The sequence below is a fragment of the Motacilla alba genome, chromosome 5, assembly GCF_015832195.1.
Source record: "Motacilla alba alba isolate MOTALB_02 chromosome 5, Motacilla_alba_V1.0_pri, whole genome shotgun sequence".
Lineage (NCBI taxonomy): Eukaryota > Metazoa > Chordata > Aves > Passeriformes > Motacillidae > Motacilla > Motacilla alba.
In genome coordinates this window covers 16,801,536-16,828,300 of record NC_052020.1, presented here as the reverse complement: position 1 = coordinate 16,828,300, position 26,765 = coordinate 16,801,536, and the positions used below count along the sequence as shown (strand labels likewise).

Sequence of the window (26,765 nt, the reverse complement as noted above, 5' to 3'; positions counted from 1 at the left end):
GTGTTTAATTTTAACAAAATGTCTAACCACTGTGCATCTTACAAATCATTGGCAGCTGCCATTCTAAACATTCATTAATACTTTCAACTATATTAAAGCCTCCAAGAATGTTGTAGTACAGATTGTTTGGCTTTTGTTCTCACCCAAATAGAACTGTGGCTTAGAATTCTTTTTCCACGTGTATGTTGGGGAGTGTAAATGTTTTTAATGTCTCAGAATAATTTAGTTAATTTAGATTTAGCTAGGGGAAAACCCAAGGTAGGGATTAGGGTTTGGAGCAAAATGAAGTTGTCCAACGGCTCATTCTTCTCCAGAAGACCCTGCGGTACGTGGCCGTCTGACAGAATGCCTGGAAACCATCCTCAACAAAGCACAGGAGCCACCAAAGTCAAAGAAAGTGCAACACTCGAATGCTAAGAATGCTGTCCTGTTTGAGGCAATAAGCTTAATTATACATCATGACAGGTGAGCTGGGACAACACTTCTGTTACCAGAGGGGCTTTTAAAGTGAAAAGATGGGACTATGTCTTGAACAGTTAATCAGATTTTAATGGGGGGAGGGAGTGAAGGGGAAAAGAACACAAAGTTGCTTGCTAGATTAGAACACAACCACAGCAAGGTAACTGAACAGTGTTAATGAGCTGTGTAGCTTTGGGTTTTGCTGCTTATTTATTTGATGGTTTGTGTTGACCCCACTACTCTAATCCAACAGAGATTATTTGCTCACGGTATCTGAATTTGCATTTCACTAGCAAAGCATTCTAGCAGACACTTTGAAGCATTTTAAGAAATCTCCACTGCAGAAATAGTGTTCTGAATTGAGTGTTCTCAAACCTGTTGCTTTTAACCCTTTCACTTTCTCTCCTGTTCTGTGCAGTGAGCCAAACCTACTAGTCCGTGCCTGTAACCAGCTAGGTCAGTTCTTGCAGCACCGAGAAACTAATTTGCGTTACCTAGCACTGGAAAGCATGTGCACGCTTGCCAGCTCTGAATTCTCACATGAGGCTGTGAAAACACACATAGAAACAGTTATCAATGCATTGAAGGTAAATATTGAAGTGTGTGGTCTGGTTTTGAGTGTTGTCTCCTCCCCTGCCTCAGTGCCCTCTCCCCCACTACCTTAGGCTCCCTGTCCCCAATTAAGTTAATAATACTTAGGAATTAAATGAGTTATTCTTTGAAGTCTACCTCAGTTTTTTACCTCAATCCAGCAAAATGTTGCTGTGCTGGCAATTACAGTGGTCAGCTTTTGTTGATTTTTGCACTTTGCTGGTAAATCTGATACCTGGAGCTGTGTCCCCTGTAAAACTGGTATCTGCTCAAGTGTAGGCTGAAGATGAATAATTGTTTAAAAATGTGGAATTTCAAAATTGAGAATGCTGAGAAAACAGTTCTGTTACTGTCTTGCTGGTATTGGACACTGTTCCTTTGCTGTAATAGCTTATGCAGAGTGTAGGGCAGATCAGCTTGCACTACAGAATTGTAAAGATCAGAAACCAGAAAGACAAAATCCCAGGCCATGTTTATGTGACAAAACAGAAGTCAAAAGAGTAAGACTGATTTGCATGTAAATTTACTTGCATAGCTGGATGTTTAAATGCTTTGTTTTCTTCCAAGTTTGTGCTGTAGCATATTTATACATTAGTCTAAGTTAAAAGTACGTATTTGTTCTAGCTGGACTTCAGTTGTTACAAGGCATGCCTGACAACAAACCTGCAGGTTGCTAAATGCTCATTGGCCTGGTAACAATTTAACTATTTCAGCCAGTTATTGGTGCATTTATGGCCACTGGTACCAGTTACTCAGTGCATAGTGGACCACAAAATCACCCACCCTACTCGGTGTAATACTGAAGTATTCTGTACAAGCTCCTCCATTCTTTCAGCATCTGCACAGATTTGAGTAAGTATGCTACAGAAACAAAACCTGATGATTTGAATTTTTGTGATAGTATTTAAAAGCAGGAAGCTGTCTGAGTCGCCACTGAGCTTTTCCTAGGTGTCTGAAAGTGAGAAATATTATAAGAAACTCACAGCTTCTATAAAGGGTATATCAGAGTTTATTCTGCATCTGAAAAATTATGCAAATTCATTTGTTTTAAATTTCACTGTGTATTATACTGAGTTTCATCTCTTAAGTTGCATGTACTTTCCAAACAAAGATGAAATCATCTTGACCTTTGTCTCTGTGTCTTTTTGCAGACTGAAAGAGATGTAAGTGTACGACAAAGAGCTGTAGATCTCCTGTATGCAATGTGTGACCGAAGCAATGCCCAGCAGATTGTGGCTGAAATGCTCAATTACCTGGAGACTGCTGATTATTCCATTAGGGAAGAAATTGTAAGCTATTGGTGTTTTTCTTAAGTATTTGTTTTGTAGGTGGTTTTGGTACCATAAGTATTATCTATTGATTAGGATGCTGCATAGTCTATGATAGAGATTGCTTTTCATGGTGTCTTAAAAAAAACCAAAACAGAGAAAACTACTAAAACAAACAAACAAAACCTCCAAACTTTGTAGTCTAATTGCAAAGAATTTAGGTTAAACTAATCCAGGGGTCAGGGGGGAACTTGGGAAACTTAAGAATTTTAAAAGCTGATGTTGGTCTCAGGACAGTGTATATAAAAAGCAAAGTGAACTTTATATTGGTCTCAGGACAGTGTATATAAAAAGCAAAGTGAGCCACCAACACATTCTCTACATGTGGGAGTTAGGTCCTACTCTAGTCAGTTGCCCAATAGCTTCCAAAAATTAGTGGTGAATGCTTGTTTGTAGGCAGAACTTTGTATGCTCTGAGAATGTTCAGTCTAAGGGTTCCCAAAACCAATACCTTCTAATCAGCTAAGAGACATGATATCTATCCCCTTCTTACCGGCATGATAAAAGTTGAAATACATAACTTCAACCTTTTTAGGATGGTAAACAAAATTTGTACTTACAGTAGTTACTTAGCTTAGTTAGGTGCTGAAGTCCCTTGGTTGGAGAAGTGAATGTGGAATACACTGTTTGTGGATTTGCCTCTTGTGCTGTGTGGTTGCTGTTGGCAATGTCCCCTGACTTGGCAGATAGTGAGAATTTCATTCTTTTCCCTTATACTGACCTGTTCTTTTAAGAGTAGTAAATGCAACTGATAATAAATTGTGTGGGGTCTCCCCTGAAGCTGATTGTTTGCTTCAGGATGCAGGAATCTGAGTATGACCTGAAAAAGTCAGCTGTGCTTTGGTGACTGTATTTGCCTCTGCTATCTTGAGTTTGCTTTTGCCTTTTTTTTGAGAGGCTTCCAATTTCCTATTTGATCCTGTCTCACTGGTAGTTTATATGGTGTTTTTATAGCAAACAAAAAATATTCTATAAATTGCTCTTGATCACTTAGGTACACAGTTGGAAAGTCACAAAGATAGAACATATTTAAATGCATTATGGGGAAGCTGTATGTGCTTGGCAACTGCTGTATTCTGGCACAGCATTTCAATGTTCACCTTTCACCTTGGCTGTGGAAACAAGTGAACAAGCTCATGCATCTAAAACTGAGGCTTCTGGGCCAGTGTGGGGCATCACCAGGTATATACAGCTCATAGTAAGAGCTAGTCAACTTTCTGTGTTCTCTTTTGTGTGCTCAGGTTCTGAAGGTTGCAATTCTAGCTGAGAAGTATGCAGTGGATTACACCTGGTATGTGGATACAATCCTGAATCTGATTCGCATTGCTGGTGACTATGTCAGTGAAGAAGTGTGGTACCGAGTTATTCAGATTGTCATCAACAGGGATGATGTGCAAGGATATGCAGCAAAGACTGTTTTTGAGGTGAGAGTGACAGTTTTCAGTTCCCTTTCAAAATGAGCTAAGAATTAAGGAAGCAGCACGTGATGTAACAGGGAAAAATTAAGAAGCTCTATCTGTTATCAGAAGTCTACAGTACTGGTAGATGGGTCTAAGAATGCTCTTAATCAAGTAATACTCACATTAGTCTTCTGTGAAATCATACCACCCATGATGTTTTTCTCAGAAGTACTCTGTAGTGCCTACATCCACGGTCTGCTCTTGCAAGAAAGTAGATGAGAAAACTGGGAATGGAAGTGACAGAAAAAACGGTTCTTTTTGTACATTGCATATCCATGATTATTAATGTGTTACAGGCCCTTCAAGCTCCAGCATGCCACGAGAATCTTGTAAAAGTAGGTGGCTACATCTTGGGAGAATTTGGAAATCTGATAGCAGGTGATCCAAGATCAAGGTAAAACACCATCTAAAATACGGAATTGAAGTAGCAATGCTTTTTGTAAAGAATTTAATTCCTAGCGTTCCTAAGGGCTAGTTAACAAATCATTCAGCTTTTGCTAATAATGCAATAATAAGAATTATCTTATCTACAAAAACTGAACAATTTTTTTTCCTTCTTTTAAGTCCCCTCATCCAGTTCAACTTGCTACATTCCAAGTTTCATCTGTGTAGTGTCCCTACCCGAGCTCTGCTCCTGTCTACCTACATCAAGTTTGTGAACCTGTTTCCAGAAATCAAAACTACAATTCAAGATGTGCTGCGCAGTGACAGTCAGCTAAAGAATGCTGATGTTGAGCTGCAGCAGAGAGCTGTTGAGTATTTGAGGCTCAGTACTATTGCTAGTACTGATATATTGGTAGGTATAAAGGTTTATTTTCTTTATTATGCAGTACTCTGTCAGCAAGTTAAACTCAACTAAACCTTACCTGATTGCTCAGAAATCTCAGGATTGCAATATGGGTGCTGGTTCTTTTAGTCTCCTTAATTTCACTGTAGTCATCTTTAATTTAGAACTAAATTCCAAGTTGTTATTGCTGTAGTGGGACATATGACCATTAATGTTAATCTGGAGCAGAGGAGCCAGGGAAAGCTGCCATAATAGAGGGTCCTAGAGGATTTAGATATCAAAAGGCTGGGGCTTTCTTTTGAGGACTTACTTGATGGTGGGCAGGAAAAGTGTAATTTTTTGTCTCCTGTAGTTCAGTGATTTAACCTTGTGCTCTCGGGTCTGATCAGGGCATTGCACATGTGGTTTTGACATCTAATAAATGCTTAGGTCTGGGCAGAAACTTGAGTATTCTCTGTGGTTTAAGTCTAGGTTGGCCTGACTTAAGAACCCTTAGGTCTGCTATGATCTAATTATTTAAATTTTCTTTTTTTTAAATTTAATATCCTTATTTCAGAGAAGTGATACGCTCCTGTTTTCTTAACCAAGTGCTTTGGAAGGACTTGAGAAAGTTTTAAAGCCTTTTTTCATTCAAAAAAGCGATCAATCCCTCACTACAGTAAACTGCATAATAATTTTCTGTGCGGGTAACTACTTCTGCTTTTGCTTTATGCAATCTGTAAGGGTGTGTCTCTTCAAAGACTCAGAAGCTTGTTTGGCTTTTTCTCTGAAGTTTAACTAATACTTTTTTTTCCTATGGTAAGGCTACAGTGTTGGAAGAAATGCCTCCCTTTCCAGAGAGGGAATCTTCCATTTTGGCTAAACTGAAGAAGAAAAAAGGCCCAGGCACAGTTACTGACCTGGAAGAGATCAAAAAGGAGAGGAGCTCTGATATGAATGGAAGTGCTGAACCTGCCTCTGTCAATGCCAGTGTTGTTGTGAGTTTAAAAGCTGTTATTTCACTAATTTAGATGGTTTGCAAAGACTGGTTTCCTAAAGTGGCTTTTTGGGGATTTAAAACCTCCGATCTGAAACTTAAGGCTCTGGGTGTTTGCTATAAAGCAGGGGATGTACAGCTGCTTTCCCCTCGCTGCATGGTTGGATGCTATTTTCCTTTGGAAATCTTATGGAAGTGGGGACAAACTGTCTGCATCCTAAAAAATCCTTTTTACATTGTTATTTGAAAAATGTAGCTGTTACTTTAGAGATGTGAATTTCCTTGTTGATGAAATTGCACTGAGGGTGGGATTATAAAATTAACATATTTAAAAGGAGTTAACTTGAATTTCAGAGTATCAGCTGTTTTTTCTGCTTTGTCTAACATGTTCTTTTGCATCTTGGTTTGGGCTATTGTTTTTTATAGACGTGGACAACACTTACCTTCACCAGGATGTCCTTAAATCAATATAAAGTTGTTACTTTTTTTATTTGATAGTACTATTTGAGTTCAGTTATGCTTGACAAGTCCACGTTTTTTTCTTCTGAGCTGAAACTTCTCATTTTATTGTCAGTTAAAGCTGGTAGAATCAATTTTTCCCATAACGTAATATTTCTTTCTGGTTTTAATGCCTAGAATAACTTGTAATTAGATTTAAGGTGCTGTAGATTACCTAGAGAAGGAAATACTGTAGCATGCTCCCTGCTCAATTTGTTAAAGCATAATAATTTACTACTTAGTCACTGCAGTGTATGAGAATAGCTACTCCAAGTGCAACAGTTTTGACTAGACAGAAATCTCTTTTCAGCAGAAAAGTTGCAAAATTTTCTTGGAATGCCAAATTGAGGTGACTGGCAGTCAATACTGCATTGTGCTTTATGAGCTTCGCTTTATGGGTTGCAGCCCTGTAACAAAACTGCACAGTGTTATCTTTACCAGTGGCTTTATCTGGTTTGGATTCCAAAAATGTTAGAAATTTGAGGTCCAAACTTTGTTCGTTTTGAGTTGGTCCTAATGATTGGCTTCTTAAAGTCTTTTGCCAGGGAATTTTTCATTATACTGTATGGAGTATACGATAACTTGGAGTTGGCTTACAAAAACAAGATTTCAGATTCATCCAAATGCATCTCATGACTCATCCTCAGAATACCTGGAATAGTGGAAGCTGCTAATGTCTAATACATGGCCGTCTTGATTAACAGTCTATGCTTTGTTCTTGCATGCGACTTGGGCAGTATATGCAGCCTCTGTTGCATGATTCTGTGTCCTGGCTGCTTGATTTTTTCTGTTTGAGGAAAAAACACTTTAAACATCTTGTCTCTTCCTCTAGTGTTTGCAGCTTGAACTGGCTACAGGTTCTGCTATTTTTGCTGGTTGGGTTTACATTCTTTCTAAGATTTGCTAGGCTTCAGAAACCAGGATTAAACTGATAGTCAATTTTAAAGATGCTGTGATGACCTGTGATTTAGCTTTGTATAAAAGCCACTTGCTTTCTTGATGGGTTCTTCATGAAAGAAAAACAACATGGGAATTTTATTCCCTACAGTACTTACTTTCCCTTGAAACTAATGGGAAAAGAGAAGGGGGAAGAACTGTCATCTTTGTAATTTTTCTTCTGCAGAACCAGATTTTAAACAGATGAATTTTGGTTTTGCTTTTATTTAACGGTTAGATGGACATAACTCTCTTCAGAGGAAAAAAAAGAAAACCACACCTGTAAATGATCTTAAGTTGAAACTCAGCGTGGTAACTGCTGCATTTGTGAACCCTTTTACATCCATTCAAACCTTGATTTGGGGTGGGGAGAAGCACTTTGCCATAGCTTAGTTGTCTATGCAAACGAGACAGCTTTATTGTAGTTTTGTTGCAGTGTAACACCGAAGTGTCTTGTCTTCCTTAGTCTACTCCTTCTCCATCGGCGGATCTGCTGGGTCTGGGTGCTGCCCCTGTCACCAATTCAGCTCCCCCACCTTCCTCTAGTGGTAGCCTGCTCGTGGATGTCTTTTCAGATTCAGCTTCTGCAGTTGCACCTCTTGCTCCTGGTTCTGATGACAACTTTGCGAGGTAATTAAGTCACCCTGAAAGGAATTTGAAGGAGAATTTGTCTGTTGAAACAGGACTGAAGGAAAAGCACATGTAACTTTTGCTTTTGTTCCAGCATATTAAGTGCATTCCTGGATGGTAATTTTGCAGCAAGAGAGGTGTTCTTGGACACTCTGCTTGATGTGCTGTCTTTATTGAATATCTCTTCTAATGGAAAAATTGAGTCTGTAGTACTCAACCTGAGGTTATTTGCCACACAGTAGTGTCTGGTTTTCATGCTGCTTTTGCTTCTTTGTTAAATTAAGCTGCTTGTGCATCTCCATACATCTTGAAGTGGGGGTTATCTGTCCTGATATGAATACATTTACTCTTATTTTCTTTTCATAAAGTATTCTTGTCTCTCCACTTACGGCAAGCTGCTGCTGAAACAGTGAGATGGATGGTATCCAGAGATACTGCTTCCCAGATTTTAATGCCACACTTCAGTTGTTCTGCTGCTGTCTGACAAAGGGGTGTCAAAAGGGGGATAAAGAACAAGTGGTTTTCTTTTTTTTTTTAAAGGGGATTTGATACTACCATTACATTAGCAAGTGTAGTGTAGGTACAATGTGTTATTAACGCCATTATTACTAAAAGTCCCTGTGGCTACTCTCAAATATTATTTGGCTAAATTTTTGGGAATGAACAGCATAAAATCACAGAATGTCTTTAAAATCAGTTGTCTTACTGGACAAGAGCGTATTACTGTTGTCAAAGACCAAATTTTGGGTGCTGGCACAACAAATTTTCAATGCATCTTAATATAAAGGACATAATTAGGGAAACTGATCTCCCTGGATCATTGGCACTTGCATCAAAATTTTATATCAGGCAATGCATTAATACAGGTTTGCAGTGATTAATACTTTATCCTGTGTTTCTGCTGGAAGTCAGAAGAGATCCTTGATCATACAACACAAAACCAGGGCTTTAGGAATCTACACAAGCTTGTTCATGCTGCCTTTTTTTTTAAGAGAGTAAAAAGAGGAACCAATGCTAGTAGTTTCATAAGCAAATGTTACATAAAAAGAGTTTTCTCTCTCTGCAGAAGAAAGTATACCAATGCCCAATTCCTTGGTCTGTCGGTAGATTATTAAATGCTTCTCTTAATGATACTGAGAAGTTGCTTTTTACAGTTTCCTGCCTTTTCTTAGTGCTGTTGTCACTATTGTTTCTAAATCTGTTGCTTGGGTAAGTCATTCTCTGTGTGCCTGTGTACTCTCGCCTATGCTTAATACTTGTGTGTTTTTAGGAACGGATTGTGCACCTGTAATTAGAAGGGTGTCTAAGGTTGATGAGGCCTCTGCTTTTAAGCACACCTTTGTAGTAGTTAATTTGCAGCTACCTTTTTGATTTTGAACTTAAACACTTTTGCTGTCACAGTTAATCACCTAAAAGGACTTGGTTCTGTAAGAGGTTTACGTTTACTGAACACGTTCAGCTGTCTTCGTGAAGGATTGCTGTTTTCTAACAGTTGGGGTGGGATGGGGGAGAGAAGTGGGGGAAAACATTGCCTAATGCCTAAAACCTTTCTAGGGTACTGAGCTAGGGCAGCTAATCAATTTCTCGTGCATTAAGCTCAGCAGTGCCATTTTTGAGGAAGGAGGTAAAAGAAGTAACTAAGCTCTAAGCTGTCTTTACTAACTCCTGCTGTCTCTGTCGCTACTGCCTTTCTTCCTTTGTGCTGCCTGAACTAGCCCTGACCTGGCTTCATCTGAGGTAGTTTCTGAGGAACCAGCTGATACTGTGCATGATGCTGATGAGCTTTTTCACAAGTAAGCAATACTAAAACCTTGCAAGGCTGGGCAATTTCCAGAATATAGTTATAAAACAAAACTATATTGTTCATTAACTTAATACCAGCAAAACTAAAGAAACATGTACTGTCAGACTTGTGACTAGAGCACCTCTGTGGATGCTGTGGATTTTGTGACAGGCTCATGAATACACAGGTTAGAGTCTTCTTTACAAGTCAGTGCTGTCACACACTGCTCTAAAATGAGGCAATGCCAGTTGTATGTTAAGTTTTTGCAACTATTTGGAAATAAATAAAAAACAGAGTACTTGTCAAAAGTACTGGTATTTGGGAGTGTGTTTTAAGTGCCTTGGATGCAAAAGGCAGATGTTAGCTGACCACCTCTTCTACTTTTAAGTGAAGGGTGATAGGACTGGATCACTGGAGAATGGGCTTCCTCTCTCACAATGGAAAAAGTACATCTCTAGTTGGCTTAGGTGATACAGACATGATAAAACAAGGAGGGTTTTTTTCTTTCAGGTTTAAACAGTCAAAGCTTCAAACTTTTCAATTCTACATGAACCTAATGAGTTTCAGAAGTTCTCAAGACTAAAAAGAAAAATCCTGTTGCCTGGTCCTTTATTAGACAGTGTGTGTGCATATAGCATATTGTGGTTTCCTTCATAGTTTCTCAGACAGCCTATCAAATAAAAATGTCAGTTCTTTTAGTGTCCTACAAGTGATGGTTCTTGATGTAAAATTGTCTTTTCTAACTGCAGTTTTCTGCAAAGGCCTCTCTCACAGATTGATGCATTCTAGGTTAACCGCAATCTTCATCCTCTGTGTAAACCCTGAATTTTGTGGTTCTAAATATTGTTCAATGTGGCTCAATTTAAAACATGTTTTCCCTCTCTTCCCCTAGGTTTGTGTGTAAAAATAATGGAGTCTTATTTGAAAATCAGTTGCTACAAATTGGCTTGAAATCTGAATTTCGACAGAACCTGGGTAAGATCTGTAGTGCCGTGGTTGGCTGCATTATCAATCACAATGCCAGTATGATATTCCAGACAGGACTCACTTTTCAGCTACTGAAGAGGGAAATGGCATTATAGGCCTCAGCTGTTTTACAGCTCCCACTGCTGTGCATCTCTGGCCTTTGTGTGGGCTCTTGCTTCCTTAAATTTTTTGATTGCTTTGGTAGCTGATATGAAATAGAGATGTTAAGCTCCAGCATTCCAGCTCATGCTGCCTGGTTGTATGGCTGGTGCAACCAGGTTTATAAAGGACCATTCTTCTCAAAATTTATATCTTGCAGTATATCTTATTGTTATGATATGAAACACAAACATTTCAGATTGGATTGAATACACAAGATACTGGAACCATCTAGGAAGGAGATGGAATTTGAACACAGGCTAGCAATAGCATTTCTTGCTTCTCCCTTTCTGTAAAACTCTTGGTGGCATAGTAGCATCTTAACAAAATTCTCCAGCAATTGAAAGACTTCACTGATGATTTAACTGCCTGTGTGACAGCTACTGTAGGAGAGATCTAATGGCGTGGTTAAATTGCTGCATTTTGAACTGTGAATGTCTTGGTGAGATAAACCTGTAAAGTGTATTTTGTTCTTAAAAGTGGTTTTAAAGAAAGTTAGAAAGACAATGTGTTAAGGAATTGAAGCACGAGTAGTTCAATGCAATTACATGACCTAAAAATTCTGATGTCTCGTTCTTCTTTTTCCAGGACGTATGTTCATATTCTATGGTAATAAGACATCAACACAGTTCTTGAATTTTACTCCAACAGTAATCTGCTCAGATGAACTTCAGTCAAATATCCTTCAATGTAGTAGCGGTTGTCTGTTCTTATTAGATTTTTGTGGTTTATTGCTGCACAATATAATAAATCTGTTGGATCAAGGCACAGTGTCCTTGAACATGAAGAAATGAGAAACTTGCTGATAGCTCTCTGAAGTTCTCATAGGAAGGTCAAGTGTTGAGCAGGGATGAAAGATTCTTTCCTTAAAGCCCTGGTTATAAACACAAATTTTACTTTTGATATAACAAGAAATTAGGCTGAATAAATATGCACTGGAACTGTAGCTTTTGCCACTGACATGAAGTAGCAGAGGTAGAAATGTGTCCTTTGAGTACTGCATTAGCAGATAACCTAAAACTTGACACAGAGGTGGAATGTATGCCAAGATGATGGTACTTAATTCATGGCTGGTCCCTTTTGCTTGGTATTGCAAATTCAAGATTTCTGGGAGATAAGTAATCAGGCTTGTTTGACTCAAGGCATCTCTGTCATGTTCAAAATAGTCCTGTGGCTTTTATTGTGATGTCTCTGTGCCTTCACACCTTTTTAAGGGCATCTTTCTTTAAGAATATCCAATTAACTGAGAATTTTCAGAGTTATTACTTGTATATGTGTCAATATGAAAAACCCCAACAAACAGAAAAGAACCCCCACAAACTCTTTTCTTGTACAAAAAACCTGAGCTTTAAATGTTCAGGGGCACACAGAGAATGAGTGGAAACATGATGTTAATTTCCCACAGAGTTTCTTGGAAGATTTGAATTTTTTATGTTATCAGTTCATTGATCTGTTTCCTTAACTACTTTTCTAAGCCTGAATCTTCAGACAAAACCTGTTGACCCCACAGTGGATGGAGGTGCACAAGTTCAGCAGGTTGTGAACATCGAATGTGTGTCAGACTTCATGGAAGCTCCAATCCTGAACATTCAGTTCAGGTAAAACAAAGGATTCAAATGTTAGTGAATTAATTAGGGGAAAGATGTTAAATTTGGCATGGCCCTCTTAACTGAAATGCAAAATATGGACACAAAAGGCTCTTTTGGGTAGATAATTTGAAAATTTTATCTAATGAAGCTTTAAGGTGCTAGGGAGAATCCACTTGGAACAATGTGGTTTAAAACCCCAGCCAAACCAAACAGTTAAGAAGGAGCTACTGATAAAATGTCTCCATGACTTCTGTCTCTGGTATCACTGTAAAACAGCAGTCTTCCTGTTTGCTTAAAATGTCTTGACAGGAATATACGCAGTAACTTCTCCCTTCTGGAAACCAAGAACATTTCTGCAAATAACTTGGCCTGGAAGTGTATGCAACCAGAAATAGAATCTTGTTCTGTCCACATCAGCTCAGCTTTATAAAATCCTGAGTTCTGGGCTACATGCTGTTTTTCTAGTCTAAACTGGTTTTTATTGGTATGTTTTTACAAGGATGTATTTTCGCCCCTTAGGGTGCTATCTAGAAGGACAAACCTATGCTAAAACTGAGAGAAACTTATTATAAGCAGTTCTGCCAATTCATCTATTGCCATGTAAGGAGAGAAAATAAATTTATTTAACAGTGGATTGAAACTGTATATTAGAAATGTCATGTGCAGTTGATGGATTTTGATCATAAACAGTTCCTCAGTTGCTTGGTTGATTTCTGCTGACACTGCTGAGGCTGCCACATGCACTGTGGTTTTTCTCTTCCATCTGCAGGTACGGCGGAACATTTCAAAATCTTTCAGTAAAATTACCTATTACTCTGAATAAATTTTTCCAGCCAACAGAGATGTCTTCTCAAGACTTTTTTCAGCGTTGGAAGCAGCTAAGCAAGTAAGACTCTATACTTGGGCCTCTTGTGGTGGGCAAGGGAGGAGAAAGGTATATGCAGTGCCTCATCCCATACTCAATCCTGTAAGCCATGAGCTCTCTCAGTAGAATGAATTGCTATTGGAAATGCTGTTCATAATGTATTTGTCTTGCCTTGTCTTGCAGTCCCAAACAGGAAGTACAGAATATCTTCAAAGCAAAGCACCCGATGGATGCAGAGATCACGAAAGCAAAGGTGGGTGGTGCTGTGATATTTTTAATTCATAGCATACAGGCCAGTGGCAGGTCATGTTTTAACCCCAGCTGGCACCTAAAGCACCACGCAGTGGAATGGGACAGAGAATAAGGGTAAAAGTGAGAAAATGTGTGGGTTGAGGTAAAGAGAGTTCAATAGGTAAAGGAAAAGCCATGCACACAAGCAAAGCAAAGAATTAATTCAGTGCTTCCCACTGCCAGGCAGGTGTTTGGCCACCCCCAGGGCAGCACGTCTCTATCAGATTTAACAGCTACTTGGGAAGGCAAAACAACACCACTCTAAACATCCTCCTTTCTTTTCCCATCCTTACATACTGAGCCAGGACATCTTGCAGTATTGGATCTCCCATTGTTCAGCTGTCCTGGCTGCGTCCTGTCCCAGCTCCCTGTGCATCCCTAGCTTCTTAACTCATAGGGTGAGGAGCAGAAAAGACCTAGGCTCTGTGTAACCACTGCTCAGTGATAACTAAAACATCCCTGTGTTATCAACTCTTTTGGGCAGAACTCTAAAACACAGCCCCATACCAGCTGCTAAGAAGAAAATCAACTCTCTCCCAGCCCAAATTAGCATGTGGTATAAGCAAACTTTATGCATTTTTATATGGCAGTTGGATCATCCTGTGAAAGTGTGAGTCCATGCTATGGGATAGGTCGTGGCAGTGCTGAGTTGAATGGACAGCTTCTAGCTGTGGTTTGAAATAGATGTAGTCTTCAGTAGCAGCTGGAGACTTGGAGCTGTTTAAGAAAGATTCACTGCTTAAAACTGAATTGGAAGATAGTTCGAGCCTTAATTTGTACTTGAGGTACTGGTTAGAAAAGAAGTGACTTTCTGGCTGCATTAGGCAAAACAGAAGTGACTGTGTAACAGGAATGTGTAACAGGAACAATGACTGTGTACAGGAATGGCTGTATCAAAACCGAGGGAGACTGATGTTAAATCTCAACTTGCTTCTCAGTTGCTTTTGAAAAGAGCCTTATTTACAGAATAGCTCATTTATCAGGGTCAGCATTCAAAAATTTGTAGTAATAAAGTAGTCTTGAAGACTTCAAAATTAGTTTCCTCCTTGTTTTGCTATTTGATGTTGACTGTTTGGTTATACTTGGTATTTGTGTCCTCCTCTCCCCACATCTAAATCTTCTTGGTTTCTTTCACAGATAATTGGATTTGGATCAGCTCTGCTTGAGGAGGTAGATCCCAATCCTGCTAACTTTGTTGGTGCTGGTATCATACACACAAAAACCACTCAGATTGGATGCTTGCTGCGCCTTGAACCCAACCTCCAGGCACAGGTATCTGTGTAACTATCTCCAGCTTAGATACAAGTTCTCATTTGAACTAAGTATTTCTGTGTATCTGAAACTCCTTTAAGATATTTAAAAACCACTACTGCAATAGCTGCTTATGACTGCAGACTCCAACAAGAAATGAAATTGTAGCAGCTAGTCCTGGCTCAGCTGGGTAAGCTGCTTCTTCAGAGCAATTCTCTTTTCCTCTTGGAAGAGATTGTTGTAATATTCCAGACTGTCTTGTGCACTTTGGACCAGATTAAATATGCTTCCTTTTGCTACTTTAAATGATTAAAAGAGTAATTGGCTAAAAGAGGAAAGCATAAGCAAGCGAGTACAACTAGGAGTATTTTTATTAAGGCTTTTTTGACAGAGGTGTTACCAAAATTAACTGAGGATTAAAAATAGAGTTTGGGTGGTTGTGTCTTCTGTTCCCTGAAGAAGTGGTTAAACAGGGTACAACCCTTTAGACTTTTCCACAGCATTTGCTCATCTTTAACAGATACTCTGGACAACACCTTTCTGTTAAAGCCCAACAATACTTGAGTAACAGTAATTCTCAACAAGGGTTTGAAGATAGGGTTGGTTCAGTTGGTTCAGTGGTTTGAAAAAGCTGTGTTGCTCAGTGGCTTGCTGCCTCTGAGTGGGTTGAGATCTTTTTCATTACAAAGCAAGTAAGAGGTAACTGTTAGTGTTCAGTGTTGACTGTGCATTCCTTTAATGTCAAACTGTTTAAATAGTATTTTATGTTCTTTTTCAGATGTATAGGCTCACACTACGAACAAGTAAAGAAGCTGTATCTCAGAGATTATGTGAATTGCTGTCAGAACAGTTTTAATATTAACCATGTCAGTTTTGGTTTTTCCACTTATATCACTGTCATCATACTGCAAATAAATGTCTTGTACATCACTGTCTGAGTACTGCAATGTTAACCAATACCAGCTCCCTGCCTTAATAGGACTTGACCCTTGTTTGAAATTAAGACTATAAAATGTACAGTACAGGGAAGTGACTTTTTCCATTAAAAATGGCTTTTAGTGTGTTACATAAAGGGTGGGAGGGCTATCTTTTGCTCCTTTTTTTTGCAGAGGTCAGGCTTTTAAACTTGTTGAAGGGAAATGGTTTTAGTTGTGGCAATCAAGGATTTCATCTGAAAATAGCTCAAAAACCTTCTGCTTCAGTACCTTTAAGAGATACTTCCTCTGCTCTGAGCTGAAAGAAACCAATGTACTGCTGCTCAGGAAGGTTAATTCCCATGCTAATGCAGAGTCAAAACTTTGTAAAGTTGAGCATTGCCACAAGTTGTCTACTGGATGGAAGGGCAGATTTGAAGATGTGTTTGAATCTGATTAAAGTGAACATTTATGTTGTGTTGCCAGTCTTTGTATTTGAAAAATGCCACAGGACCAGAGTCTTAAAAGTATTAATCTTGTAATATTTTACATCCTAATATTTTCTGATCTTTGGATTGAACACAAAACCTATTCTTAATCCTCCTGCTTATCTCCATTAATGAGGTGAGCTGCTGTGGTAGGGGGTGAATGAATATATACTTGTTCATTGTTTCTCAGTGAAGTTAAATATTCTGTTCTATGTCTTTTCTGTTTACCATCAGACTTGACAAGTAATAGTCCTAATGATGTGATACAATTAACTGCAGAAACTAGTATTTTATAAAAGAAGTGGGAAGAAATGGGCCCATGAAGGGCTGTAAGGCATGCACTCTTAGGTGAAAATGTAATTTTAATCAATATCTTTTCCCCAGTGTACATTAATGTTCAGACTCAAGAGTTGAATAACTGATAGCTAGGCAGTTTCCTTTCTGTCAGTGGTAAAAATGTCCAAAATGGTATAGAAATCTTCTGTTGAAACTGAAAGTAGAAAAGCCAAAAGTGTTCAGCTTTTCTAGAGGTTTTTACAGCCGAAGTCTTTGTACTTTGTTTCACATCAAACTCTTTGCAGCCTCTCTGCAGAAGTCAGTGGACAGAAACTTTGGCTCACGCTCCTCAAGCCTTGAGGTGCAACAGAAGCTGCTAAACCAAAGCAGGTGAGGTGGCCCAGTTAGAAACCCTGGGCTGGTGTCAGCAAGAGCTCCAGATCATGGTGAACAAAATCAGCTCCTGCTGACAGGAGGAGGGAACCTCAGGTGAAGATTTCCTCATGGTCACTGAAAGGAAGCCTGGGACTGCTGTGTCACAACACATACAGACAAATGTGCCCAGGAAATGAAGGTGCTGTTGAGTCATGGTGGTGACACTGAAAATACATTTAAATGAGGCTGCTGTCATGTTGCCCATGCTCAGCAGGGGATAGGATTTTCCATCGAGTGTGCCTTGCTTTTTGTCTTCAGTGCTTTGAGCTTAAATGATGGAACTGGGAGATTATCACTTGGTTTGGCTGAAGGCTCCTGATCACTTACTTGAGTAAAAGTGAAAAATGAGGAACAAAGGTTTGGCTGTGATGTGTGGATTTTGGGGGATGTGTTTTGTTTTTCCAGAAATGGCTGGTAACTATGAATATTAAGGCTGAAAACTAGGCTAAAGGCCTGGTACTAGGCTAAAGGCCTGGTCTTTCTGCAAAAGTTCTCTTGAACAACTGGCCCCTTTATGGCCTTTCAAATTCTTCTTACTTAAGACTCTTTAATCATAAATATTGTCATTGAAAATCTTGGTGAGTGGTTCCTGCAGGTTGGGCAGTTGGCAAATACTGATGGCAAATACCTTTTGTTTTGGCTTCACGATGTTCTGTGTCTCATTATTAGTCCTGTTATGTTAACCATGCTCTTGGCTGCTCTGTTAAAATCTGATGTGCTGAACTAAAGGGAGTCTTAGCAGAGACAGAGGAGGAGGTTCTCTTTTGTATTTTCCAAATCCTGTTGTATATCTGTCCCTCTGAAAAATGTTCTGTGCCCTCATTAAAGGACACCTTGAGACACTGCACTACTTTATTTCACTTCGCTTTGGTTCAAGCTGTGCTAAAATGTGCATTAAAATGTGGGAAGGAGGGGGGGGTAAGGGAAAGTGTCTTTTCAGTGGTGACTGTGTTAAGCTTATGACTGTTCACTCTTTGTATTAAATGTCAGCTCAATGAAGCCATGAGCAGAAAAGTGAACAAATTAAAGACAAATACTTGATTTTATTTTTTTTGTGAATGATGGTTAACTTACCAGTGATGTATCCTGTCAAGCAGACAAAGTAATTTCTGCAGTAAACAGTGTTATTGTTTTTAAGTGCAGTATTTTCAGGCATTGACATGTGAAAATAACTGAATAGCAAAGCAGGTAGCATATGTTCATTCTTGACCTACACTCCAGTATGTAACATTTATGGTGATTGTCTTATTTGTATAAAACAAAGTTCTGTCAAATTAAGTGGAGAATTTTCATATAGAAGACTATATATTAGACTATATTCATCAGAAGAACATATTAAGATTAAATAAATGATTAGAACAGTGATGAAACTGTCCTTTTTTTGTCTGGGGGCATGAAGGTGTAAAAAATATTCTCATGGAATGGTTGTTGTGTTCTTGTTTGGTTTCAAGTTATAAATACTCTATTTTTAAAAAACCCCAGGTGTAAAATCTTTCTCCCTAGAGTGTTTACCAGCAGTAAGTACATGAGCAGTGCTTACTGCAGGAAACTGCTCTGATAGTGGGGTAAGGTGGAGGCTAAGCAGCACACACCTGTACTGGATGCAGGGTTGATGGCACTGTAGAAGAGGAGTAATCTAAACTGCTAATTAGCCTCATTTAAGCTTTAAATGTATGCTTCAGGTTCTTCTCTTATACTTGCTAAAAGGGAAAAAGGGCACTGAGCTTTTCTGCCATCGTACAGCTTTTTCTTAAATGACTTGCAAACAAAGTAAAGATTGTCTGGAGTGGCAGCAAGTAGAAATTGCTTGTGAGTGAACCACTTGTATCCTGTTAGAGGCCTGTGGGCTTTGATTTCTTGCAGAGAAACGCCCTCAGCTTCCTGCTTTATCCCGAAGCCGTTCTGTGTGCGGTAGTTGTTTCTAGAAATGTCCCACCACACTAAGGGTGCTTGTGGAAACCTCGCCATTCACTTTTGGGTCATGTAGCACCTTGCTTTCCAACCTCATCTGTGGATGATGAGACACATGCTGTGTCCACCTTCAAAGGCAGGGAACAGGTCACTTCCCTTTTCCCACTCAAGTAGTGGGCTCTTCCACAGGGCCAAGTTGACTGTAGTGAACCTAACAGACTATTTTTCAGTTAAAATAATAGGTCAAATAAGGAGAAAGGAGAAAGCAAATTCAGCTCCCTCTACTTTATTTGAACATTAAATTTCTGATACTGCCCAGAGCATGGGCCAGGTTTTATCCTCTGGTTGAATAAATCACCCTGAGCAAGGCCAAACAGTTTCTTGTCTTCCCTCCTGATTCCCAGGAGGGAAGAACATGCCTCCTGAGCATGTTCTTTTTTTCTGTGCCTGTTCTTTCTTTCCTCCTGTGCACCCCCACCCTGCTCCTGATCAGGAATAATTTATCAGATAATTCCATTGGTAGTCCAGGCAGCTGCTCAGGCAGCCTGACAGCAAGGCTGTCCTGTGTAATCAGTACAAGAGAACCCAGCAATGAGCTGTGGAAGGATTAACTTGTGATCGGGGTTTAATTACAAAACATGGTAGCTGCAGCCATCAGGTCTGGCTAATGTGTGCAACTGTCAAAGTTACACACACAGCCACTAAATGCAATTATTTCTGTGGTCAGCCTTCTTTCAGGGTTATCTGGGTCTTGGCATGGCAGTTGGAATTGCTTCTTAAGAAGTTCAAGTGGCCTGCAGCAGCCACATGCTGTGGTGACCGTCATTGTCTCAACATCCAGCCTGTGGAAGGGAGGGATAATCAGTTAGCATTTGTTTACAGCATTCATTTTAGGCTCACAGCCTTTCAAGTTTAGGAACTTCTTTCTTTCCTATGGTGACATGTTTAGAGGAGAGAGCACAGCCCTCAGCTAAATGGTTCTGTCAATGGCAGGACTACAAATAATGTGGGAAATTACTCCATTTTAAGTTCTCATGAAGCAAAAACTCTGGTGAACAGGATGGACTCGATGATCCTTGTGGGTCCTTTCCAGCTCAGGATAGTCTGTGATTCTATGATCTCATCACCTGTTAGTCCTCAGACTTCACTGAAAAGTAATAGAATTTGATTCCCCTGGTTTCTTTTTGGCCTTCTGAATATTTACAAAGTACCTAGGGATTAAATTGGTTAAAGCTGCGCACTGGACTACTTAAGAGTTTATAAAAAGTCTATAAATTCACAGATGCTGAATTGTGTGTGTTCCATTGTGTGTGTTCCTTTTGCAGTTCACAGAGCAAGGAAAAGCCCTTTCTCCCTCTGCACAGTTAGTGCTGGAATCTGAGGTGGTGGCTGTATGATGCCAGTTTGGGTGTGAGGTCAGCTAACAAGGTAGAAGGCTTGCACATAATTGCTGAATTCACAGCACAGGTAGGTGAAGTTGAGAGCTTGAATAGGCAGGTAAGGATTTGAGTCTGTCCTTATAGTACTGCAGCTCCCAGGCTGTTGATTCCTGACCATGTTCAGCCTCCTGCTGGCCTTGGTTCTGCCTTTCTTTGTCAGTGGGAAACTGTATTGATAACAGGCCAGAATTCGGGTATGGGAAAAAGAGAGTTACAGAAAAAATTATTTTTTTGAAAACCCTCTTGAAGCAGAGAAAGTTTGGTTTCAGTTAAAACTGGGTTTTAACCACAACTTTCTTAGCAACTGAGACAAACCTTAACTCTAAAAGTCTTCCTCCAGGTTTCACAGCCCTTTTGTCAACTCTCAGAGTACAAAGTCACTCAGTTTTCAGAGTGCTGGGAGACGCATGAATGTGCTTTGAAGGGGACAACTTTTAGCGTAAGGATTAATTTAAATTAGTTCCTGCAAAAGCAGAACTCTTCATTGTTTTCCACTCTTGAACATTGTATTGGCTTGGATTGTTGGGAATGTAACTTTTTTTTCCCCCCAATAACTGAACTCTAATACTGCTGCACTGTTTACTTCTGTCGAAGCCTTGATTTCCTGTCAAATTCTTCTCATGGGCAGCAGAACTGCACAGGCTCAGATAGTACCCTTGTAATTATAAAATACACCTGAATTACACTATTAGCAGCATGTTATAAGACAACTGAAGTGGCATTAGTTACCTTAGATGAAATTTCTTATTTTACTGTCTTAGCTACTTGAAATAGGTATTTATAGTCTAAACCACTTTTTCAGTCTTTAAAAAACAAACAAACAAAACCAAACCCCCAACCATCAAAACAACAAAATAGCCCTCCAAACCTGGAGCATTGATGTCTGGCTTTTTTTAAAAACAAAACAACAAAAACCTAAGGAAGTGAGATGACCTTCCTTGATCAGATGTAAATCCCTACGTAATTAATGTCCTTATTGTTGCTGTTAACTGGTTTATACAGCAACATTGTACATTGCTGGGTGGATGCTAACCACATTTTCCACCCTGAATTATAAAGGCATAGTTGTTTATAAATTTCCCTACTTACAGATGACCAAATAAGGAAAACAACTTTAGTACTGTACAGTCTCAGTTATCCTTACTTTGTTGAAGAGGGACATGATCCTTCACATCGGCTCAAAGTGACATTTGTGGAACAGCCTTTGTAAGTTATTTCTTCTTCATATTCAACTTCTCTACAACGCTCTGTCAAATGTAAAAAGAAACAATTTCGGCTATAATTCATCTTGGTCTTCTTGACTGACCTTTGTTGGATGCCCAAAGCCTCCGTATTTGGTTTCCTGGAAAACCATTCTTGTTGCATGAGATAATTAACAAGTCACAAGTGAGTTACACAGCAAGAGAAGGTTTTAAACTGGGCACTAAAGTTTCAGGAGAGGCTTACCCTGGAGGAGGACAAAAGAAAATAATAAAGTTCTTTTTTAAGAAAACAGAAGTTTTTGGAATTACAAATGAGCAAAAAAATCCTGTTAAGAATATAGTACACATTCAGGCCAGCATGGAAAAACCAATCCTATTCTGAGAACAAAAAGATGCAAAGAGAACAACCAGTTGGCTCATTCTGGTAGAATTATTTCTGGTTCACAGACTTTACTTATTTGAAAATTGCTTAATTTACTCATTTTAAGGATCTATTTATAGGTAGCCAGAAGTTCACAACTTGCCTTGCTAGGGAGAATATGTAATGCTACATGTTAGGTAACAATTCTATGTGTCAGTGTTATATTTTCTCCTGCGTTGAAGCGCCACACTAAGCACTTTTTGAAGCAGAAAGCTGACTAAAAACACAAGTTTTCCAAGGAGTTCAAAGATAGTGTTTGAAATTTATATTAAGGAGACAAAGATGTTGAAAACTATGAAGGCAATTCATACACCGCTCACACCTTATCCTGCACAATGATCTTCTAAGCACAGTCAGGTCCTCTGCTGAGAGAAAGGTTATAGATTATTGAACATTATTGCAGGAGAGGCTCAGTTAATGCTGTAGTATGACTTTGGGATTTTTTTAATTGGAAAATAAGACAACTACTAACTGGGCAGTAGACTAAGATGCTGTAGCTATATGCCCAAGTGTGCAAAGCATGTGAGAGCTAACAGGAAGGCTGCAGGGTAATGAGGGGATAGCCTATTCCAATAAGAAGTTTCTTACTCTGCTTTTTAAGATGACAGAATGAAAGTTGTGTGGCTCTCCTGAAGTGCATCCTGTCAGACTCTTTAACTCACACTTCTTAATGTTTAAAATATTGAATAGCAGGGAACCTGTATGAAATCTAAGACATCAGACAATAGCTTTAGAAAAGTAACTGCAGAAAGGGCAAAAAGAAAAGATGAGCAAATGGGTACAAACAGGATCATAGCCAAAGGATACATAAAGAAAATTCCTACACTCATCCAAAAAAAAAAGGCATTCAAAGCAAATCCATGATAAAGGAGGTGATATGGAGATACATTACCATGTGGCACTGTTGATGGCACAACAGAGGACAGGGATGTTGAAAGTCCGGAGGTGAGAGGAGGAGGCGATGTCGTGCGGGCAGTGGTCAGTGCTGTGGTTTGCAGGGAACTCTGTTCAACTGACTCTGTAGAAGCTGTTGTGATAACGTGGGGAACAAAGGTAACAGTTGTAGACAAAACTGTTGGGATCAACGCTGGCCTAGACTGGGCAGAGATACTGGTAGGGACAGCTAATGAAGATGTTTTGCCATGTGGAGTCGATGTGGTGTTTTGGAAGTAAGGATGTGTAGTGCTCTCAGCAGACCTAAAGGTGGAAGTAGTCAGAGATGTAGGCTCAGACATTGTGCTGACGGTTGAGAACAAAGCAGAAGAGAATGGAAACATGGAAGTGGATGGCAGGCGGGTGCTGAGTGGGCTGCTGGGGGCCGGTGGAGAGCTGGGATTTGGAGAGGCTGTTTCCAGAGGCATTTCTGTGGAGACAGAGGTCTTGGAGGTGCTGCTGATGGAGGTGGCGGCCGTGGTCTGCTGCGTGGTCACAGGTGGCCCGATGTGCGGCACAGTTGACTTTTCATGGGTGAAGGCTGCCAGGAGGAAGGCACAGGTAAAATTGAGGATGCCCGCCTGGACACTTCTCTCCCCTTGCTCAGACATGAGGAGAGAATCAGAAAAGCCAAAGCAGGAACACCCATGCAAGTCCAGAGAGCGACAGTTTTCAAAAATGAAGAAAGTAAAAACCAAATGAGGATCCACCTATGAGATGCAAAGGCAGTCCCTCACCACATTGCACCACTTGCCAGTATCCAGCCAGTCACCAAGCAATGGCTACATGGCAGTAACTGCCCTACTCTCCCGCTGTACAGCTCAGCATGATATTCTGTGGTATGCAGTGGTATCCGTGCACACTGGCTTTGGGCCAGCTATGCTGGCTGTGTCCCTGATGGACTCGTGACCAGCCCATGCCCATTCCCTGGCTGGCAGAAGGACAAACAGAGGAGGCCCAGGGGTGGAGCCGGCACTCCTGATCAATCACCAAAGCACTTGTGTGCCATCAACACCGGCTGGGACTCACATCTAAAACACAGTACCAGGAAACCTGCTGGGAACAATAATTATCTATGTCCCAAGCAGAGCCAGTGCAAAAGCCCAGGACTACACTGGGAAACCAAACTGGTCAATTGCAAAGTAATGGAGGAGTAAGCAGCCGCACAAATGCAGAACTGGAATGTGGTTTTTGAAACGAACAGTGGAGGTATGGAGGATAGGTGGAGTGACAGAAAAAAGGAGAGCTGGAAAGAACAAGGAGGAGAAGGATGGCTAGGAAGGAGCCTTACTGGGCTGTGAGGAGCTGAGCCATGTTGAGGACACAGTTGAGGAGGGAGAAGAAGGAAGTGATGGCAGCGTGCTGGTTTTGGCTCTGGTGGGTGCAGAGGACTCTGTGACAGGAGTTGGCACAGTTGACTGTTCATGGGTGAAGGCTGCTGGAAGTAAAGCACAGAGCTTTGAGGATGAGGGCAGCAGAAGTTGGAAATGGAGGTGACTAGAGGCTTCAGATTTAGGATATAAACAAAAATCAGCAGGACTGTGCTGCAATGAGTATTCCCTGGGAAAAAGGGAGTAGGGTCTGTGGGTCCTGTCTGAAGCTGTCTGGTTTCTGTCTGAAAAAGGGAGGAAATGGATACATTGCCTTCCAACATTCAGCATCCCTCTACCTATTCCTTGGAGAAGACCCTATCTGCATGTGCATGTGTCTCTTCAGGGAACAGGGAGAGCTTAAGCACAGTTCCCTCTGATCTGGCAAGTCAGCCTCCATGGGAGAGACCAGTGTCCCAGAGCCCTTATTAAGTAAGGCCATACCACTGTCCCATAACTTAAAGAAGGGGAAACAGTGAGCAAAACCTAAAACAACTCAGCAAGCAGCCTGTGTGGCTGGACAGAAAGAATCAAAAACTCCTTTGCAGCACTGGTTGTTGGGGAAGAAGCCTTGGGCCTCAGGGTTGTAGGTGTGGGCCTGGGGCTGGTGCTGGGAGCTGCTGTGGAGGAGGCTGTGGAAGTGGTGGCAGTGGATGGCAGGCGGGTGCTGAGTGGGCTGCTGGGGCCAGGTGGAGAGCTGGCATATGGAGAGGCTGTTTCCAGAGGCACTTCTGTGGAGACAGAGGTCTTGGAGGTGCTGCTGATGGAGGTGGTGGCCGTGGTCTTGTGTGTGCTCACAGGTGGCCCGATGTGTGGCACAGTTGACTGTTCATGGGTGAAGGCTGCCAGGAGGAAAACAGATTGGTTGAGGATGAAAACAAGAGTAGGAAATGGAGTTGGTCAGAGGACTCAGATTGTGGATAGAATTTAAAATGGACTGCCAGCGCTGCAGTATTTTTGGGGAAAAAGGAACACTGGGATTGTGAGTCTTCTCCACAAGCCACTGTCTGGCTTCTGTCCTAAAAAGGGAGGAAAGGGATGTAGAAGCTTCCAACACTCAAGATCCCAGTATCTGTTCTTAGAAGAGCTCCCTGTCTGGATATGAATGTCTCCATTTAGTAACAAGGAGAGCATAAAGTCAGTCTCTTTTAAGGCAAGAATGCTGCATAGGAGAGACAAGTGACTCAGATCTATAACCAAGTAAGACCATACAACTGTTCCTAATCAGAAAGAAGGGGGAATGGGGAGCAAAAAGGAAAACAATTTTGCAAGCAGACTGTGTGGCTGGAAAGGATGAGAGGAAAAGGGAGAGCAGCAGGAAGCACCAGGATGGGTAGGAGGGAGCCTTACCAGGCTGTGAGGAGCTGAGCCATGTTGAGGACACAGTTGAGGAGGGAGAAGAAGCAGGCAATGGCAGCATGCTGGTTTTGGCTGTGGTGGGTGCAGAGGACTCTGTGACAGGAGACTCCTTTGCAGCACTGGTTGTTGGGGAAGAAGCCTTGGGCCTCAGGGTTGTAGGTGTGGGCCTGGGGCTGGTGCTGGGAGCTGCTGTGGAGGCAGCTGTGGAAGTGGTGGCAGTGGATGGCAGGCGGGTGCTCAGTGGGCTGCTGGGGGCAGGTGGAGAGCTGGGATATGGAGAGGCTGTTTCCAGAGGCACTTCTGTGCTGCTAGGTGGTCTGCTCCCTGTGGAGACAGAGGTCTTGGAGGTGCTGCTGCTGGAGATGGCAGCTGTGGTCTTCTCTGTGGTCACAGGTGTCACAGCATGTGGCACAGTCAACACTTTATGGGTGAAGGCTGTCAGGAAGAAAGCACAGGTCAGTTGAGGATGTGGACAAGGAAAAAATGAAATGTGTATATTCTGAAGCCTTAGATTGCTGACTTTAACAAAAACAGCATTGCTGTGCTGTACTAAATATTCCTGGGGAAAAGGGAACACTTTTTCAGTGGGTCCTGTCTACAAGCTGCTGTCTGGATTCTTTCAGAAAAAGGGAGGAAATGGATACAGTGTCTTCCAACAGGCAAGATCCAAGTACCTCTTCCTGGAAGAGGACCCTGTGTGAATATCCATGTGTCTGTCCCATGAAGGAATAGGCAGAGCTTAAGAAGAGTTCCCTCTGTGATTGGCAGGCCAGGATACATGGCAGAAACCAGTGCCCCAGATCCATAACAAAGTAAGACCATGCTACTGTTCCTAATCAGAAAGAAGGGGATATAGAGCAAACACTAAAACAATTTTGCAAGCTGTGTGGCTGGAAAGGATGAAAGGAAAAGGGAGAGCAGCAGGGCAGGTAAGAGAGAGCCTTACCAGGCTGTGAGGAGCTGAGCCATGTTGAGGACACAGTTGAGGAGGGAGAAGAAGCAGGTGATGGCAGCGTGCTGGTTTTGGCTGTGGTGGGTGCAGAGGACTCTGTGACAGGAGACTCCTTTGCAGCACTGGTTGTTGGGGAAGAAGCCTTGGGCCTCAGGGTTGTAGGTGTGGGCCTGGTGCTGGTGCTGGGAGCTGCTGTGGAGGAGGCTGTGGAAGTGGTGGCAGTGGATGGCAGGCGGGTGCTCAGTGGGCTGCTGGGGGCAGGTGGAGAGCTGAGATATGGAGAGGCTGTTTCCAGAGGCATTTCTGTGGAGACAGAGGTCTTGGAGGTGCTGCTGATGGAGGTGGTGGCCGTGGTCTTGTGTGTGCTCACAGGTGGCCCGATGTGTGGCACAGTTGACTGTTCATGGGTGAAGGCTGCCAGGAGGGAAGCACAGGTGAGTTGTGGATGAGGGCATAAATTAATGCAAATGTGGTTGCTGTAGCTCCAGACTGGGAG

The 26,765-nt window shown here is 41.2% G+C and overlaps 2 protein-coding genes across 5 annotated transcripts in view; one reads left to right on the top strand and one right to left on the bottom strand.

Annotated features, from left to right (window-relative positions):
• Positions 1–18,047, top strand: part of AP2A2 (adaptor related protein complex 2 subunit alpha 2) — a 44,679-nt gene extending 26,632 nt beyond the window's left edge. Inside the window, exons 8-23 of one of the 4 annotated variants that reach the window (XM_038139102.1) lie at positions 318–465; positions 878–1,046; positions 2,202–2,339; positions 3,620–3,802; positions 4,135–4,232; positions 4,403–4,634; positions 5,429–5,602; positions 7,502–7,665; positions 9,381–9,458; positions 10,341–10,423; positions 11,162–11,251; positions 12,048–12,171; positions 12,932–13,048; positions 13,211–13,280; positions 14,456–14,590; positions 15,348–18,047. In XM_038139102.1, coding sequence (XP_037995030.1) covers positions 318–465; positions 878–1,046; positions 2,202–2,339; positions 3,620–3,802; positions 4,135–4,232; positions 4,403–4,634; positions 5,429–5,602; positions 7,502–7,665; positions 9,381–9,458; positions 10,341–10,423; positions 11,162–11,251; positions 12,048–12,171; positions 12,932–13,048; positions 13,211–13,280; positions 14,456–14,590; positions 15,348–15,425 — 2,081 coding nt within the window. In that variant the 3' untranslated portion in view covers positions 15,426–18,047. Of the gene's footprint in view, positions 1–314; positions 466–877; positions 1,047–2,201; positions 2,340–3,619; positions 3,803–4,134; positions 4,233–4,402; positions 4,635–5,428; positions 5,603–7,501; positions 7,666–9,380; positions 9,459–10,340; positions 10,424–11,161; positions 11,252–12,047; positions 12,172–12,931; positions 13,049–13,210; positions 13,281–14,455; positions 14,591–15,347 lie in introns of all 4 variants that reach the window. The other 3 variants (XM_038139101.1, XM_038139104.1, XM_038139103.1) reach the window with 3 other exon arrangements.
• MUC6 (mucin 6, oligomeric mucus/gel-forming) overlaps positions 17,729–26,765 on the bottom strand; it is a 44,749-nt gene continuing 35,712 nt past the window's right edge. Inside the window, exons 37-42 of the mRNA XM_038139100.1 lie at positions 26,264–26,691; positions 25,309–25,752; positions 23,642–23,644; positions 22,548–23,129; positions 21,177–21,279; positions 17,729–19,435 (exon numbers count right to left, since the gene is read on the bottom strand). Of these exons, the coding sequence (XP_037995028.1) occupies positions 19,258–19,435; positions 21,177–21,279; positions 22,548–23,129; positions 23,642–23,644; positions 25,309–25,752; positions 26,264–26,691 (1,738 nt within the window). The 3' untranslated portion in view covers positions 17,729–19,257. The remainder of the gene's footprint in view (positions 19,436–21,176; positions 21,280–22,547; positions 23,130–23,641; positions 23,645–25,308; positions 25,753–26,263; positions 26,692–26,765) is intronic.